Below are 14,740 nucleotides of genomic sequence, written 5' to 3'. Positions count from 1 at the left end.
CATAACCAGCAGCAAATAAATTCAGGCAGCTGATAAATGTGGGGGATGCACCAGATAAGCCGCGTGTTTTTATTAAAAAAATCATGGCAGCTCTGTCACCTTTGAGCACCACCTGCCCAACCAACACAGCCCCTTCAGAGTCCTGGAATTTTCTGCTACACTGCAAACAGCCATTACCAGGCCAAACTTTTCCTAAATCTGCCTGCAAACAGAGGGGCTGCTTCTCAACTGCAGAACGCCCAGCAAGCCAACTTCTGCCAGACTCCAGCTTTGGAAATACCCGAGTGAAGAAGCATTAAAATTTCACTGGCAAAGAAAGATGTGGACAGGCAAAAAGGACAGAAACCTGAGGTGCATTTCTCAGTAAACACCAGACCCAACTACAACAATTTGCCAATTAGAGATTGCACCTGACTGCAAGCCTTTGACAGCCCCACAGACACGTTCATCATTCACTAAGAGAGCACCAAGTTACACAAAGTCATACAAAATGGCTCTGAATACGTGAAATCAAAACAGCAAAGGCAGAGCACACTTTAGAGGTGAGAGGGTACAGGACTGATGCCTACAAATGGAAAGAGAGGAAAAGAAAAATTCAGGAGCATTCATGCAACCACACATCATGGGAAGTCAATTCCCATCCTCAACTCATGATTAAAGGCTCCTGAACACAGAAATCCATCAGAGCACCACTTAAAAACAGTGTGTGACCCACCTGAGGCAGCTCCTTGTGAGCACAGTTTACTCCTCCAATGGGAATGATGTTGGGCATCAAGGGTCTTGGATAGTCTAGCACAAATTCCACCCTCAGGAGCCAAACAGAGCCCTTCCGTAAGAGATCCTGCACAGTCACCTCGCGCTGCAGAAATTCTGAAGCCAGTTTTGAGTAGGGTTCAAAGGCAAAATCACAGAGGAAAAGGTTTTGGGTGTCAAAGAGAAGATTCTTCACCCGCTGGAAAAAGGTCATGTGGTCTGTAAGTTGTGAAAATGACCTGGGCACATAGGAAGGAGGATTGGGACACTGAGTGGCTTCAAAATCTAACCCACATGGGATTCCTCGTAAGAAATAGACAGAAGGAAGGGAAAGGTGCTCTGCCAGGATCACCCCACAAGGCGATACAGGGTCTGTAAAAAGTGCATCAAACTTGCTCTCCTCAAGGTACCTGATGAGCTCTTTGTTTTGCAGGAGATGTTCACAGCTGGATACACCCAAATCAGTGAGTCTTTTCATAGCTTCAAATACTTTAAAATATCTTTCCACAAAAGATCCTTCTGCAAATGCAATATGAAAAAATGCCTTGAATGCATTATCTAAGTCGTCTTGTTTGTAGGGGACCAGGTACATTTTCATCACAAAGTTCTTTGATGGTTTGATGTGCAAGGAGACTTCAGGTGCCACCACGACCACCTCGTGTCCCTTCTGCCTCAGCATGTCCACCACCTCTCGCATGCTCAGCCAGTGGCTCCCATCCACTGGCACCACCAGGAGCTTCCCAGCAGCAGCCAGACCCAGCAGGGACAGGAGCAGAAGAACAGCTGGTGGAGCAGCACTGAGCCCCGGGGCCATTCCTGCAGGGATCAGCCGAGTGCCAACAAGGAAGGAAACCCACAGCTGGCACAGGAGCTCCGGCGCTCACTCCACGCTTCTAAGCAATCTCTGCTACAGCCCAATTCTGTATCCCTGCTTTATATGCTCTGTGGTAAATGTGTAATCACTGCTGTGATAAAAGGCTGCATAACCAGCAGCAAACAAATTCAGGCAGCTGATAAATGTGGGGCAAGCACAAGATAAGCTTTCTGTTTCTATTAAAAAAATCATGGCAGCTCTGTCACCTTTGAGCACCACCTGCCCAACCAACACAGCCCCTTCAGAGTCCTGGAATTTTCTGCTACACTGCAAACAGCCATCACCAGGCCAAACTTTTCCTAAATCTGCCTGCAAACAGAGGGGCTGCTTCTCAACTGCAGAACGCCCAGCAAGCCAACTTCTGCCAGACTCCGGCTTTGGAAATACTCGAGTGAAGAAGCACAAAAATTTCACTGGCAAAGAAAGACGTGGACAGGCAAAAAGGACAGAAACCTGAAGTGCATTTCTCAGTAAACACCAGACCCAACTACAACAATTTGCCAATTAGGGATTGCACCTGACTGCAAGCCTTTGACAGCCTCACAGACATGTTCATCACTCACTAAGAGAGTACCAAGTTACACAAAGTCACACAAAATGGCTCTGAATACATGAAATCAAAACAGCAAAGGCAGAGCACACTTTAGAGGTGAGAGGGTACAGGACTGATGCCTACAAATGGAAAGAGAGGAAAAGAAAAATTCAGGAGCAGTCATGCAACCACATATCATGGGAAGTCAATTCCCATCCTCAACTCATGATTAAAGGCTCCTGAACACAGAAATCCATCAGAGCACCACTTAAAAACAGTGTGTGACCCACCTGAGGCAGCTCCTTGTGAGCACAGTTTACTCCTCCAATGGGAATCATGTTGGGCATCAAGGGTCTGGGGTAGTCTAGCACAAATTCCACCCTCAGGAGCCAAACAGAGCCCTTCCAGAAGAGATCGTGCACAGTCACCTCGCGCTGCAGAAATTCTGAAGCCAGTTTTGAGTAGGGTTCAAAGGCAAAATCACAGAGGAAAAGGTTTTGGGTGTCAAAGAGAAGATTCTTCACCCGCTGGAAAAAGGTCATTTGGTCTGTCAGGTCTGAAAACATCCTGGGCACGTAGGAAGGGGGATTGGGACACTGAGTGGCTTCAGAATCAAACCCACACGGGATTGATCGTAAGAAATAGACAGAAGGCAGTGAAAGGTGCTCTGCCAGGATCACCCCACAAGGTATTGCAGGGTCTGTAAGGATGGCATCAAACTTGCTCTCCTCAAGGTACCTGATGAGCTCCTTGTTTTGCAAGAGCTGTTCACAGCTGGAGACAATATAATCAGAGATTATTTTCATATTTTCCACTACTTTAAAATATCTTTCCAGAAAAGATCCATCTTCAAATATGATATGAAACATTGTTTTGACTGCATTGTCCATATCTTCCTGTGTGAAAGAGACTGGGTACTTTTTCACCAGAAAGTTCTCTGATGTTTTGACGTTCACGGAGACTTCAGGTACCACCACGACCACCTCGTGTCCCTTCTGCCTCAGCATGTCCAGGCCCTCCCATATGCTGAACCAGGGGCTCCCATCCACCGATGTCACCAGGAGCTTCCCAGCAGCAGCCAGACCCAGCAGGGACAGGAGCAGGAGCACAGCTGGTGGAGAAGGCCCCCAGAGGTGCAGTGCCATTCCTGCAGGGATGTGGTGAGTGCTTCCAGGAAAGGAAATCCCCAACAGCACCAGAGCCCTCAGCAGCAGCACAGCAGCTCTGGTGCTTGCTCTGCACTTTAAAGCAACCTGTGCCACAGCCCAAATTTGTATCCTTGCTTTATTTCCTCTGTGGCAATTGTGTAATCATGGGCATGATAAAAGGCTGCATAACTGGCAGCAAAGTTCAGGCAGCTGATAAATGTGGGGGATGCACCAGATAAGCCTCATGTTTTATAACAAAAACTTTGGCACTTTTGTCACAGTTCAACGCCACCTACCAAGCCAACACCGCCCCTTGAGACATCTGAAATTTGCTGTTGCGCCTCACACAGCCATGATCAGCAAGGCAAAATTTTCCTAGGACTGCCTGCAAACAGAGGGGCTGTTTCTCAACCTGAGACCCCCCAGCCTCCCAAGCTCCTCCTGTTTCCAGCTTTGGAAATACCCGGGTGAAGAAGCACAAAACTTTCACTGGCAAAGAAAGACGTGGAGAGGCAACAAGGACAGAAAACTGAGATGCATTTCTCAGCAAACACCAGACCCAACTACAACAATTTGCTACTTAGGGATTGCATCTGAATGCAAGGCTTTGACAGGCCAACCGACTAGTTCTTCACTCACTAAGAGAGTACCAGGTTACACAAAGGTACCAATAATTAGAGATTGTAGGGACACTTAAAACTGGACAAGAGAGAGGAAAGAACATCCTGACCTCACTGGACATGCCTTGACAGGAGGTTCTCAGAGAGACCTCCAATGTCCTTCCAGGAGACAATGTCTGATGTTCCTATGACAATTCAGAGCATTGAAAATCCTTCATTAAAGGAATGAAAGGAGACAGAATTGCAGATGAAATTGACCAGATTGGACCAGAGGATAAATGAACACATCCTCAGTTAAAAGCTTGTCTTGCGTCACACCAACAGCCTTGATGGAAGAGGCTCTGAGGAACCCACTCCTATGAAAAGCTGCCTTGGAGCAGAGGCACAGCACCAATGGGGATTCTACCAGAGCTAATTCCATATACAACACTTTCTCCACCTTCCTACACTGATAATCCTTCACACAAACCAGAACCAGCACCTCCCTGCAAAGCACCAGCAGTTTGAAATCCTCCTTTGTAATGAAAGCTGAGTTTCAGCTTCCCAGAGATTTCTAAAGCCTGCAAGAACAAGAAGAGAAAGCAGAGCATGACCCACCTGATTTAGTTTCTTGTAAGCACAATTTACTCCACTAATCAAAACCATGTTGGGCATCAAGGGTTTTGGGAAGTGCAAGACAAAGTCCAGCTTCATGAGCCAAATGGAAGCCTGGCGCAGGAGATCTGGCACGGTCACCTCCTGCTTGAGGAACTCTGAAGCCAGTTCTGCATAAGGTTGGAAGACAACATCGCAGAGGAAGAAATTGGGGAGGTCATAGAGCATGTTCTTCACCCGCTGGAGAAAGGTCATGTGGTCTGTAAGGTCTGTAAATACTCTGGGGACATAGGAAGGGGGATTGGGGCACTGGGTGGCCTGATACTCCAAACCACATGGAATTTGCTGCAGGAAATACACGGAAGGCAGGGAAAGATACTCGGCCAGTATTGCCCCACAGGGGAGGATAGGATCTGTGAGGACGGCATCAAACTTGCTCTCCTCAAGGTACCTGATGAGCTCCTTGTTGTGGATTAAGTGTGTGCAGGTGGCCAGGAACAGAGCAGAGGTCTTCTTTGCCTGTTGGTACTGTCTAATAACTCTTTCCAGAAAAGGTCCTCCTTTAAATAAATCCATTACTGATCCTTTGAAAACTGTATCCAGCTCTTCCTGAGTGAAGGAGACCGGATACATTTTCATCACAAAGGTCTTTGATGGTTTGATGTGCAAGGAGACCTCCGGTGCCACCACGACCACCTCGTGTCCCTTCCGCTGGAGCATGTCCAGCAACTCCCGCATGCTCAGCCAGTGGCTCCCGTCCACTGGCACCACCAGGAGCTTCCCAGCAGCAGCCAGACCCAGCAGGGACAGGAGCAGAAGAACAGCTGGTGGAGCAGCACTGAGCCCCAGGGCCATTCCTGCAGGGATCAGCCGAGTGCCAACAAGGAAGGAAACCCACAGCTGGAACAGGAGCTCCGGCGCTCGCTCCGCGCTTCTAAGCAATCTCTGCTACAGCCCAATTCTGTATCCCTGCTTTATGTGCTCTGTGGTAAATGTGTAATCACTGCTGTGATAAAAGGTTGCAGAAGAAGCAGAAGAATTCAGGAAGCTGTAAATTATAGGGGATGCACCAGATAAGCCTCGTGGTTTATAAGAACACCTTTGGCACTTTTATCACCTTTGATCACCATTTGCCAAGCCGCTGTAGGCTCTTGCGACACCTGAAATTCGCTCACACAGCCATGATCACCAAGGCAAAACTTTCCTAGATCTGCCTGCAAACAGAGGGGCTGCTTCTCAGCCGGAGAGCCCCCAGCCTGCCACCTTCCGCCAGACTCCAGCTTTGGAAATACCCGAGTGAAGAAGCATTAAAATTTCACTGGCAAAGAAAGATGTGGATAGGCAAAAAGGACAGAAACCTGAGGTGCATTTCTCAGTAAACACCAGACCCAACTACAACAATTTGCCAATTAGAGATTGCACCTGACTGCAAGCCTTTGACAGCCCCACAGACACGTTCATCATTCACTAAGAGAGCACCAAGTTACACAAAGTCACACAAAATGGCTCTGAATACGTGAAATCAAAACAGCAAAGGCAGAGCACACTTTAGAGGTGAGAAGGAACAGGACTGCTGCCTACAAATGGAAAGAGAGGAAAAGAAAAATTCAGGAGCATTCATGCAACCACACATCATGGGAAGTCAATTCCCATCCTCAACACAAGAAAAAGGTCATGTGGTCTGTAAGTTGTGAAAATGACCTGGGCACGTAGGAAGGAGGATTGGGACACTGAGTGGCTTCAAAATCTAACCCACATGGGATTCCTCGTAAGAAATAGACAGAAGGAAGGGAAAGGTGCTCTGCCAGGATCACCCCACAAGGCGATACAGGGTCTGTAAAAAGTGCATCAAACTTGCTCTCCTCAAGGTATGTGATGAGCTCTTTGTTTTGCAGGAGATGTTCACAACTGCTGACTGCCAAATTACTGAGTCTTTTCATATGTTCGTACAATTTAAGAAATCTTTCCAGAAAATATCCTTCTTCCAGTGAAGCATGTAGAAACGCCTTGAAATCATTCTCCATCTCTTCCTGTGTGATGGGACCTGAGTACATTTTCATCACAAAGTTTTTGGATGGTTTGATGTGCATGGAGACTTCAGGTGCCACCACGACCACCTCATGTCCCTTCTGCCTCAGCATGTCCACCACCTCCTGCATGCTGAGCCAGTGGCTCCCGTCCACTGGCACCACCAGGAGCTTCCCAGCAGCAGCCAGACCCAGCAGGGACAGGAGCAGAAGCACAACTGGTGGAGCAGCACTGAGCCCCGGGGCCATTCCTGCAGGGATCAGCTGAGGGCCTCCAGGGAAGGAAATTCCCAAGAGCACAGGAGCTCCAGCACCTGCTCTGCACGTTTAAATGAATCTCTGCTGCTGCCCAGCTGTGGGTCCTTATTTAATGTGCTGTGCGCTGAATGTGTAATCCCTGATATGATAGAAGTTTGCAGAACAAGCATGGAATTCCTGCCAAGTCCATAGAATGACCAGATAACTCCCACCTATCTCTATCAGAGCAACAGTAAAGAGTGCCCCAGGAAGGAGGCAGGTCTACCTCTGGGACTGTACTTTGTTCCTTCCCTCTGGCTGTACCTTCTCCATATTCAGGAGATGTGTCACATGCACATCACCATTCTGACCAGCAGAGGCTTCTCCTTTTCCGCAGGCAAGTTCTATCCCCTATCTCTTGGAATCCTCATCTCTAGGAGACCCAGACCCTGTGGCAGCTGTGGAGCAGCTCTTTAAGATTGTTTCCAGACTGAGAAGACAGAAGAAGGAAGGATGATGCCAGGTTTCTGCAGGAAATTTGACCCACATCAATCAGCACTTCCAGTGTCCCAGACCTGCCCAAGGATTTTCAGGGGTTGGCTTTGTGAGCCAGGAGGTTTGAGCAGAGATTTATAAGCACTTTTGAGGGGGTCTTTCCACAGAACAATTCAAAGCCTAATTCTGGCATTGTTTTAGTCACTGACAAAGCACCCATGGTGTCCAGCAGAGGTGGAGTTGTGTGAATGCTCACGTGGCCAATCCCTGTGTGCACAGGGATGTCTGTGAGATGTCACAGCAATGCCCACACTTGGAGATGGGTGTAATAGCTACATCAGCTTTGGGATCCCACCCTACCCCACACAAATCCTAACGAATATGAATGAAGAGAAAGACAGAGCACCAAAAGCACTCACCCAACTCACCAGGTTCTCCCTGGAGCAGCAGAGGAGGCTCTCCAGGAGGCACGATGCCTAGTGCTGTGGTGAGCATCCCAGGGAACCCAAGCACATGGCATATTTGACTGGTTGGTATCTTGGGCAAGACTGCAGCTAATCCCTCTGCGCCAGTCAAGTCTTGCTGGATGCATCGAGTCAGACCTACTCCATGCATCAGAGCTGGGCTTTGGAGCTAGAAAACTGTTTTAAAGGTTCTCTGGGAGATCCCATTGGAACTGCTCATTATAAAAAAACAAAACTTCATTCTACTATCCACAAATTCTCAGAATCCCTTTGGCTGGCAGAATCAACATCTCATCACAGATCCTTAGTACAGGGTCACTAGAAGACCCTGGTGTTTACCTATAATTTAGCACAAATTAAAAGCCAGAAAAAACAGCTGCCTACACAAGATGTGAAAAGTCAGAAAGAAAGTGAGAGAAAAGCAGTTCCTTTAGTGAGGATTCACCTCACTCATTAGAAATCTAAGTGAAATGGGAACCTGATTTCTATCATAACACAAAATTCCAATCTCCTGAACACAGAATCAAGGAATAGATTAAGACCCACCTGAGGCAGTTCCTTGTGAGCACAGTTTACTCCACCAATTGGAATGATGTTGGGCATCAAGGGTCTTGGATAGTCTAGCACAAATTCCATCCTCAGGAGCCAAACAGAGCCCTTCCAGAAGAGATCCTGCACAGTCACCTCCCGCTGCAGGAACTCTGAAGCCAGTTTTGAGTAGGGTCCAAAGGCAAAATCACAGAGGAAACCATTTGGGATGTCAAAGAGCAGATTCTTCACTCGCTGCAGAAAGGTCATGTGGTCTGTAAGGTCAGTAAATACCCTGGGCACATAGGAAGGAGGATTGGGACACAGCCTGGCATCTAAGTCTAACCCACACGGGACTCCTCGTAAGAAATACACAGAAGGAAGGGAAAGATGCTCAGCCAGGATCATCCCACAAGTTGCCACAGGGTCTGTAAGGATGGCATCAAACTTGCTCTCCTCAAGGTACCTGATGAGCTCCTTGTTCTGCAGCAGCCGCGCACAGCTGGTGACCCAACAGTCAGTGAGGGCTTTCATACCCTTGTACCCTTTCAGTAATCTCTTCAAAATCCAACCTTCTTCAAAGGAACTATGAAAAAAGGCCTGGAATGCTTTGTCCAACGCTTCCTGTGTGAAGGGGACCGGGTACATTTTCATCACAAAGTTCTTTGATGGTTTGATGTGCAAAGTCACTTCAGGTGCCACCACGACCACCTCGTGTCCCTTCTGCCTCAGCATGTCCACCACCTCCTGCATGCTAAGCCAGTGGCTCCCATCTGCTGGCACCACCAGGAGCTTCCCAGCAGCAGCCAGACCCAGCAGGGACAGGAGCAGAAGCACAACTGGTGGAGCAGCACTGAGCCCCGGGGCCATTCCTGCAGGGATCAGCTGAGGACCTCCAGGGAAGGAAACCCACAGCAGCACAGGGGCTCCAGCGCTCGCTCCGCGTTTTCAAGCGATCTCTGCTACAGCCCAACTGTGGATTTTTATTTAATGTTCTGGGTGGTGAATGTGTAATCCATGATACAATAAAAGCTTGCACAACAAGCATGGGATTCCTGCCAAGTCCATCGAATCAGCAGGTAACTACACCTTCTCTCTCTCAGAGCAACAGTAAAGAGTGCCCCAGGAAGGAGGTAGGTGTGGCTCTGGGACTGAACTTTGGTTCCTTCCCTCTGACTGCACCTTCTGCATGTTCAGGAGATGTGTCACATGTAGGAGATGTGTCACATGCACATCACCATTCAGACCTGCAGAGGCTTCTCCTTTCCCCAAATCAGGGCCTGTCCCCTCTCTCTTGGAAATCTCATCTCTAGGAGACCCAGACCCCGTGGCAGCTGTGGAACAGCTCTTTTAAGATAGTTTCCAGACTGAGAAGACAAAGAAGATGGAATGATGATGGCAGGTTTCTAAGCAGAGGTTTATGAACACTCTTTGAGGGGGAGTTTTCACGGAACAATTCAGGGCCCAATTCTGGCATCGTTTTTGTCACTGACAAAGCACCCATGGTGTCCAGCAGTGGTGGAGTTGTGTGAAAGCTCACATGGCCAATCCCAGTGTGCATGGGGATGTCGGTCAGATGTCCCAGCCACCCCCTCACTTGGGGATGCGTGGAATTGCCTCATTACCCCAGCTTCATTATCCCAGCCCACATCACACCAATCCTAAGGAACAGGACTGAAGAGAAAGCCAGGGCTTCAAAAGCACTCACCCAAGTTACCAGCTCCTCCCCTGGAGCAGCAGAGGAGGCTCTCCAGGAGGAACACTGCCCAGGGCTCTTGCCAGCATGCAAGGGAACTGAAAGTTTGACAGCCCAAGGCTGCACCCTAACTTTTTTGCCAGTCAAGGCTTGCTGGATGTCTTAAATCAGACGTGCTACAGGTATGACGGCTGGATTGTCAAACAAAAAAGAGTTGTTCATCTTTTCTGGGAGTGCCAATGGGAGCTGTTCCTTAAAGGAACACAGCAATTTTTCTTAAGCTCCACAAATTTTACCGATCCCTTACCTGGTTCAATCAATGTCCCACCAAAATCCTCACTAGAAGACCCTGGGGTTACCTACTATTGAGCACCAATTACAAACCAGAAGAGACTGCTGCTTACATAGGATCTGGAAAGTAAGCAAGAAAGTAAGAGAAAAACTATTTTGTCCTAAGGATTCAGGTCACTCGCCAGAAATTGGGAACCTGATTTCTATCACAACACAGAACTCCACCCTCCTGAACACAGAATCAATCAAGGAATGGATTAAAAAAAGAGTGTGACCCACCTGAGGCAGACCCTTGTGAGCACAGTTTACTCCTCCAATGGGAATCATGTTGGGCATCAAGGGTCTGGGGTAGTCTAGCACAAATTCCATCCTCAAGAGCCAAACAGAGCCCTTCCGTAAGGGATCCTGCAAAGTCACCTCCCGCTGCAGGAACTCTTAAGCCAGTTTTGTGAGTAGTGTTAAAAGACAAAATCACAGAGGAAACCATTTGGAATTTCAAAGAGCAGATTCTTCACTCGCTGCAGAAAGGACATGCGGTCTGTAAGGTCAGTAAATACCCTGGGCACATAGGAAGGAGGATTGGGACACAGCCTGGCATCTAAGTCTAACCCACACGGGACTCCTCGTAAGAAATACACAGAAGGAAGGGAAAGATGCTCAGCCAGGATCATCCCACAAGTTGCCACAGGGTCTGTAAGGATGGCATCAAACTTGCTCTCCTCAAGGTACCTGATGAGCTCCTTGTTCTGCAGCAGCCGCACACAGCTGGTGACCCAACAGTCAGTGAGGGCTTTCATACCCTTGTACCCTTTCAGTAATCTCTTCAAAATCCAACCTTCTTCAAAGGAACTATGAAAAAAGGCCTGGAATGCTTTCTCCAATGCTTCCTTTGTGTAGGAGACCGAGTACATTTTCATAACAAAGTTATTTGATGGTTTGATGTGCAAAGTCACTTCAGGTGCCACCACGACCACCTCGTGTCCCTTCTGCCTCAGCATGTCCACCACCTCCCGCATGCTCAGCCAGTGGCTCCCATCCACTGGCACCACCAGGAGCTTCCCAGCAGCAGCCAGACCCAGCAGGGACAGGAGCAGAAGCACAACTGGTGGAGCAGCACTGAGCCCCGGGGCCATTCCTGCAGGGATCAGCTGAGGACCTCCAGGGAAGGAAACCCACAGCAGCACAGGGGCTCCAGCGCTCGCTCCGCGTTTTCAAGCGATCTCTGCTACAGCCCAACTGTGGATTTTTATTTAATGTTCTTGGTGGTGAATGTGTAATCCATGATACAATAAAAGCTTGCACAACAAGCATGGGATTCCTGCCAAGTCCATCGAATCAGCAGGTAACTACACCTTCTCTCTCTCAGAGCAACAGTAAAGAGTGCCCCAGGAAGGAGGCAGGTGTGGCTCTGGGACTGAACTTTGGTTCCTTCCCTCTGACTGCACCTTCTGCATGTTCAGGAGATGTGTCACATGTAGGAGATGTGTCACATGCACATCACCATTCAGACCTGCAGAGGCTTCTCCTTTCCCCAAATCAGGGCCTGTCCCCTCTCTCTTGGAAATCTCATCTCTAGGAGACCCAGACCCCGTGGCAGCTGTGGAACAGCTCTTTTAAGATAGTTTCCAGACTGAGAAGACAAAGAAGATGGAATGATGATGGCAGGTTTCTAAGCAGAGGTTTATGAACACTCTTTGAGGGGGAGTTTTCACGGAACAATTCAGGGCCCAATTCTGGCATCGTTTTTGTCACTGACAAAGCACCCATGGTGTCCAGCAGTGGTGGAGTTGTGTGAAAGCTCACATGGCCAATCCCAGTGTGCATGGGGATGTCGGTCAGATGTCCCAGCCACCCCCACACTTGGGGATGGGTGGAATTGCCACATATTTGGTTTCATTATCCCAGCCCACATCACACCAATCCTAAGGAACAGGACTGAAGAGAAAGCCAGGGCTCCAAAAGCACTCACCCAAGTTACCAGCTCCTCCCCTGGAGCAGCAGAGGAGGCTCTCCAGGAGGAACACTGCCCAGGGCTCTTGCCAGCATGCAAGGGAACTGAAAGTTTGGCATCATGCCCAAGGCTGCACCCAAAAGGTCTGTGCCAGTCAGGGCTTGCTGGATGTCTTAAATCAGACGTGCTACAGTAATGATGGCTGGATTGTCAAACAAAAAAGAGTTGTTCATCTTTTCTGGGAGTGCCAATGGGAGCTGTTCCTTAAAGGAACACATCAATTTTTCTTAAGCTCCAGAAATTTTGACAATCCCTTGCCTGGTACAATGTCCCACTAAAACCCTCACTAGGAGACCCCGGTGTTTACCTACAACTGATTCCAATTAAAGCCTTAGGAGACTGCTGCCTACACAGGATGTGGTAAATCTGAAGTGAGAGAAAATCAGTTCCTTTCTAAGGATTCAGCTCACTCGCCAAAATGGGACCTGATTTCTATCACGACACAGAATTCCACCCTCCTGAACACAGAAATCAATCAAGGCACGGATCAAAACGAGAATGTGATCCACGTGAGGCAGCTCCTTGTGAGCACAGTTTACTCCTCCATTGGGAATGATGTTGGGCATCTAGGGTCTGGGGTAGGCTAGCACAAATTCCACCCTCAGGAGCCAAACAGAGCCCTTCCAGAAGAGATCCTGCACAGTCACCTCGCGCTGCAGGAACTCTGAAGCCAGTTTTGAGTAGGGTCCAAAGGCAAAATCACTGAGGAAAAGGTTTTGGGTGTCAAAGAGAAGATTCTTCACTCACTGCAGAAAGGTCATGCGATCTTTAAGGTCAGTAAATATCCTGGGCACATAGGAAGGAGAATTGGGACACTGAGTGGCTTCAAAATCTAATCCACAGGTAATTCCTCATAAGAAATAGACAGAAGGAAGGGAAAGGTGCTCCGCCAGGATTGCCCCACAGTGCACAAATGGGTCTGTAAGGACAGCATCAAACTTGCTCTCCTCAAGGTACCTGATGAGCTCCTTGTTTTGCAAGAGCTGTTCACAGCTGGAGAACTCCAAGTCAGTGATTCTTTTCATACCTCTCTACACTTTAAAAAATCTTTCAAAAAAAGACCCTTCTTCAAATGAAACCTGAAAAAACGCCTTGAAATCTTTTTCTATCTCTTCCTGTGTGTGGGTGACCGGGTACATTTTCATCACAAAGGTCTTTGATGGTTTGATGTGCATGGAGACTTCAGGTGCCACCACGACCACCTCGTGTCCCTTCTGCCTCAGCATGTCCACCACCTCCCGCATGCTCAGCCAGTGGCTCCCATCTGCTGGCACCACCAGGAGCTTCCCAGCAGCAGCCAGACCCAGCAGGGACAGGAGCAGAAGCACAACTGGTGGAGCAGCACTGAGCCCCGGGGCCATTTCTGCAGGGATCAGCTGAGGGCCTCCAGGGAAGGGAAACTGCAGTAACACAGGTGCTTGCTCTGCACTTTCAAATGATCTGTGCCACAGCCCAAGTGTGGATTTTTATTTAATGTGCTGTGTGGTAAATATCTAATCCCTGGTGTGATAAAACCCTGTATAACAAGCATGGAATTCCTGCCACGTCTATAGAATCACCAGGTAACTCCCATCTATCTATCAGAGCAACACTGAAGGGTGCCCTAAGAACGCAGAGAAAAGTACACTTTGGACACCTTCCCTCTGGCTGGAAATTCTGTGATGTGTCACATGCAAGACATCCACATCACTATTCAGACCAGCAGAGATTCTCCCTCCCTCCAGGCCAGGACTGTCCCCTCTCCCTCTCTCTTGGAAAACTCATCGCTAGGAGACCCAAACCCTACGGCAGCTGTGGAACAGCTCTTTGAGATGGCTTCCAGACTGAGAAGACTGAAGAGACTGAAGGATGATGCCAGGTTTCTGAGCAGAGATTTATGAACACTCTTTGAGGGGTACTTTCCACAGAACATTTCAGAGCCTAATTCTGGCCTTGGTTTGATCCCTGACAAAGCACCCATGGTGTCTAGCAGTAGTGCAGTTGTGTGAATGCTCAGGTGGCCAATCCCATTGTACAGGGGGATGTCTGTAAATTGTCACAGCCACCTCTGTACTTCAAGATGGGTGGAATTGCTACACATTGGGCTTTGTGATTCTGCCCAGCACCACACAAATCCTATGGAACATGAACGAAGAGAAAGCCAGGGAACCAAAAGTACTCACCCAACTCTCCAGGCTCTCCCCCAGAGAAGAACAGCAAGCTGTCCAGGAGGAACACCCACAGGGCTCTTGCCTGCATCCCAGGGAACCCAAGCACACGGCATATTGGAGCAGTTGGTATCACACACAAGGCTGCAACCAAACCCTCACTGCCAGTCAAGCTGTCCTGGATGTGTCAAATCAGACCTGCTTCAGGCATCAAGGCTGGGATTTGGAGCCAGGATAGAGTTTTTAACAGTCTCTGGTACATCCCATTGGAGCTAGTCATTAAAGGAACCCAAGACTTTGTCTTACAGTCCACAAATTCTGAC

The 14,740-nt window shown here is 48.6% G+C and overlaps 5 protein-coding genes and 1 pseudogene across 5 annotated transcripts in view; all 6 read right to left on the bottom strand.

Moving 5' to 3' along the window:
* The window catches only part of LOC132338549 (UDP-glucuronosyltransferase 1A1-like), a 28,135-nt gene extending 18,942 nt beyond the window's left edge, over positions 1-9,193 (bottom strand). The window contains exon 1 of the mRNA XM_059868253.1: positions 8,291-9,193. Within this exon, the coding sequence (XP_059724236.1) occupies positions 8,291-9,142 (852 nt within the window). The 5' untranslated portion in view covers positions 9,143-9,193. The remainder of the gene's footprint in view (positions 1-8,290) is intronic.
* LOC132338493 (UDP-glucuronosyltransferase 1A1-like) lies at positions 482-4,049 on the bottom strand. Its single transcript, XM_059868143.1, has 4 exons — positions 4,038-4,049; positions 2,450-3,412; positions 1,298-1,489; positions 482-565 (listed from the first exon to the last, which is right to left on the bottom strand). Exons 1-4 carry the CDS (start codon positions 4,047-4,049, stop codon positions 482-484), a joined length of 1,251 nt encoding a protein of 416 aa, XP_059724126.1.
* Positions 4,387-5,437, bottom strand: LOC132338492 (UDP-glucuronosyltransferase 1A1-like). The gene has a single exon (XM_059868141.1). The coding sequence runs from the start codon at positions 5,374-5,376 to the stop codon at positions 4,387-4,389; it is 990 nt and encodes a 329-aa protein (XP_059724124.1). The 5' UTR covers positions 5,377-5,437.
* On the bottom strand, positions 6,177-6,797 carry LOC132338599 (UDP-glucuronosyltransferase 1A1-like). Its single transcript, XM_059868319.1, has one exon. The coding sequence runs from the start codon at positions 6,795-6,797 to the stop codon at positions 6,177-6,179; it is 621 nt and encodes a 206-aa protein (XP_059724302.1).
* A 1,240-nt stretch (positions 9,194-10,433) lies between the features above and the next one.
* On the bottom strand, positions 10,434-11,487 carry LOC132338509 (UDP-glucuronosyltransferase 1A1-like). Its single transcript, XM_059868157.1, is given in 2 exon segments — positions 10,434-10,706; positions 10,709-11,487. Coding segments are annotated over 2 exon segments (957 nt in total). The 5' UTR covers positions 11,393-11,487.
* Positions 11,488-12,671: 1,184 nt separating this feature from the next.
* LOC132338508 (UDP-glucuronosyltransferase 1A1-like) lies at positions 12,672-13,631 on the bottom strand (annotated as a pseudogene).
* Between the last annotated feature and the right edge of the window lie 1,109 nt (positions 13,632-14,740).

Source organism: Haemorhous mexicanus, chromosome 26, assembly GCF_027477595.1.
Source record: "Haemorhous mexicanus isolate bHaeMex1 chromosome 26, bHaeMex1.pri, whole genome shotgun sequence".
Classification (NCBI taxonomy): domain Eukaryota; kingdom Metazoa; phylum Chordata; class Aves; order Passeriformes; family Fringillidae; genus Haemorhous; species Haemorhous mexicanus.
The sequence above is the reverse complement of the archived record's forward strand: the minus strand, read 5'-3'. Positions and strand labels throughout refer to the sequence as shown.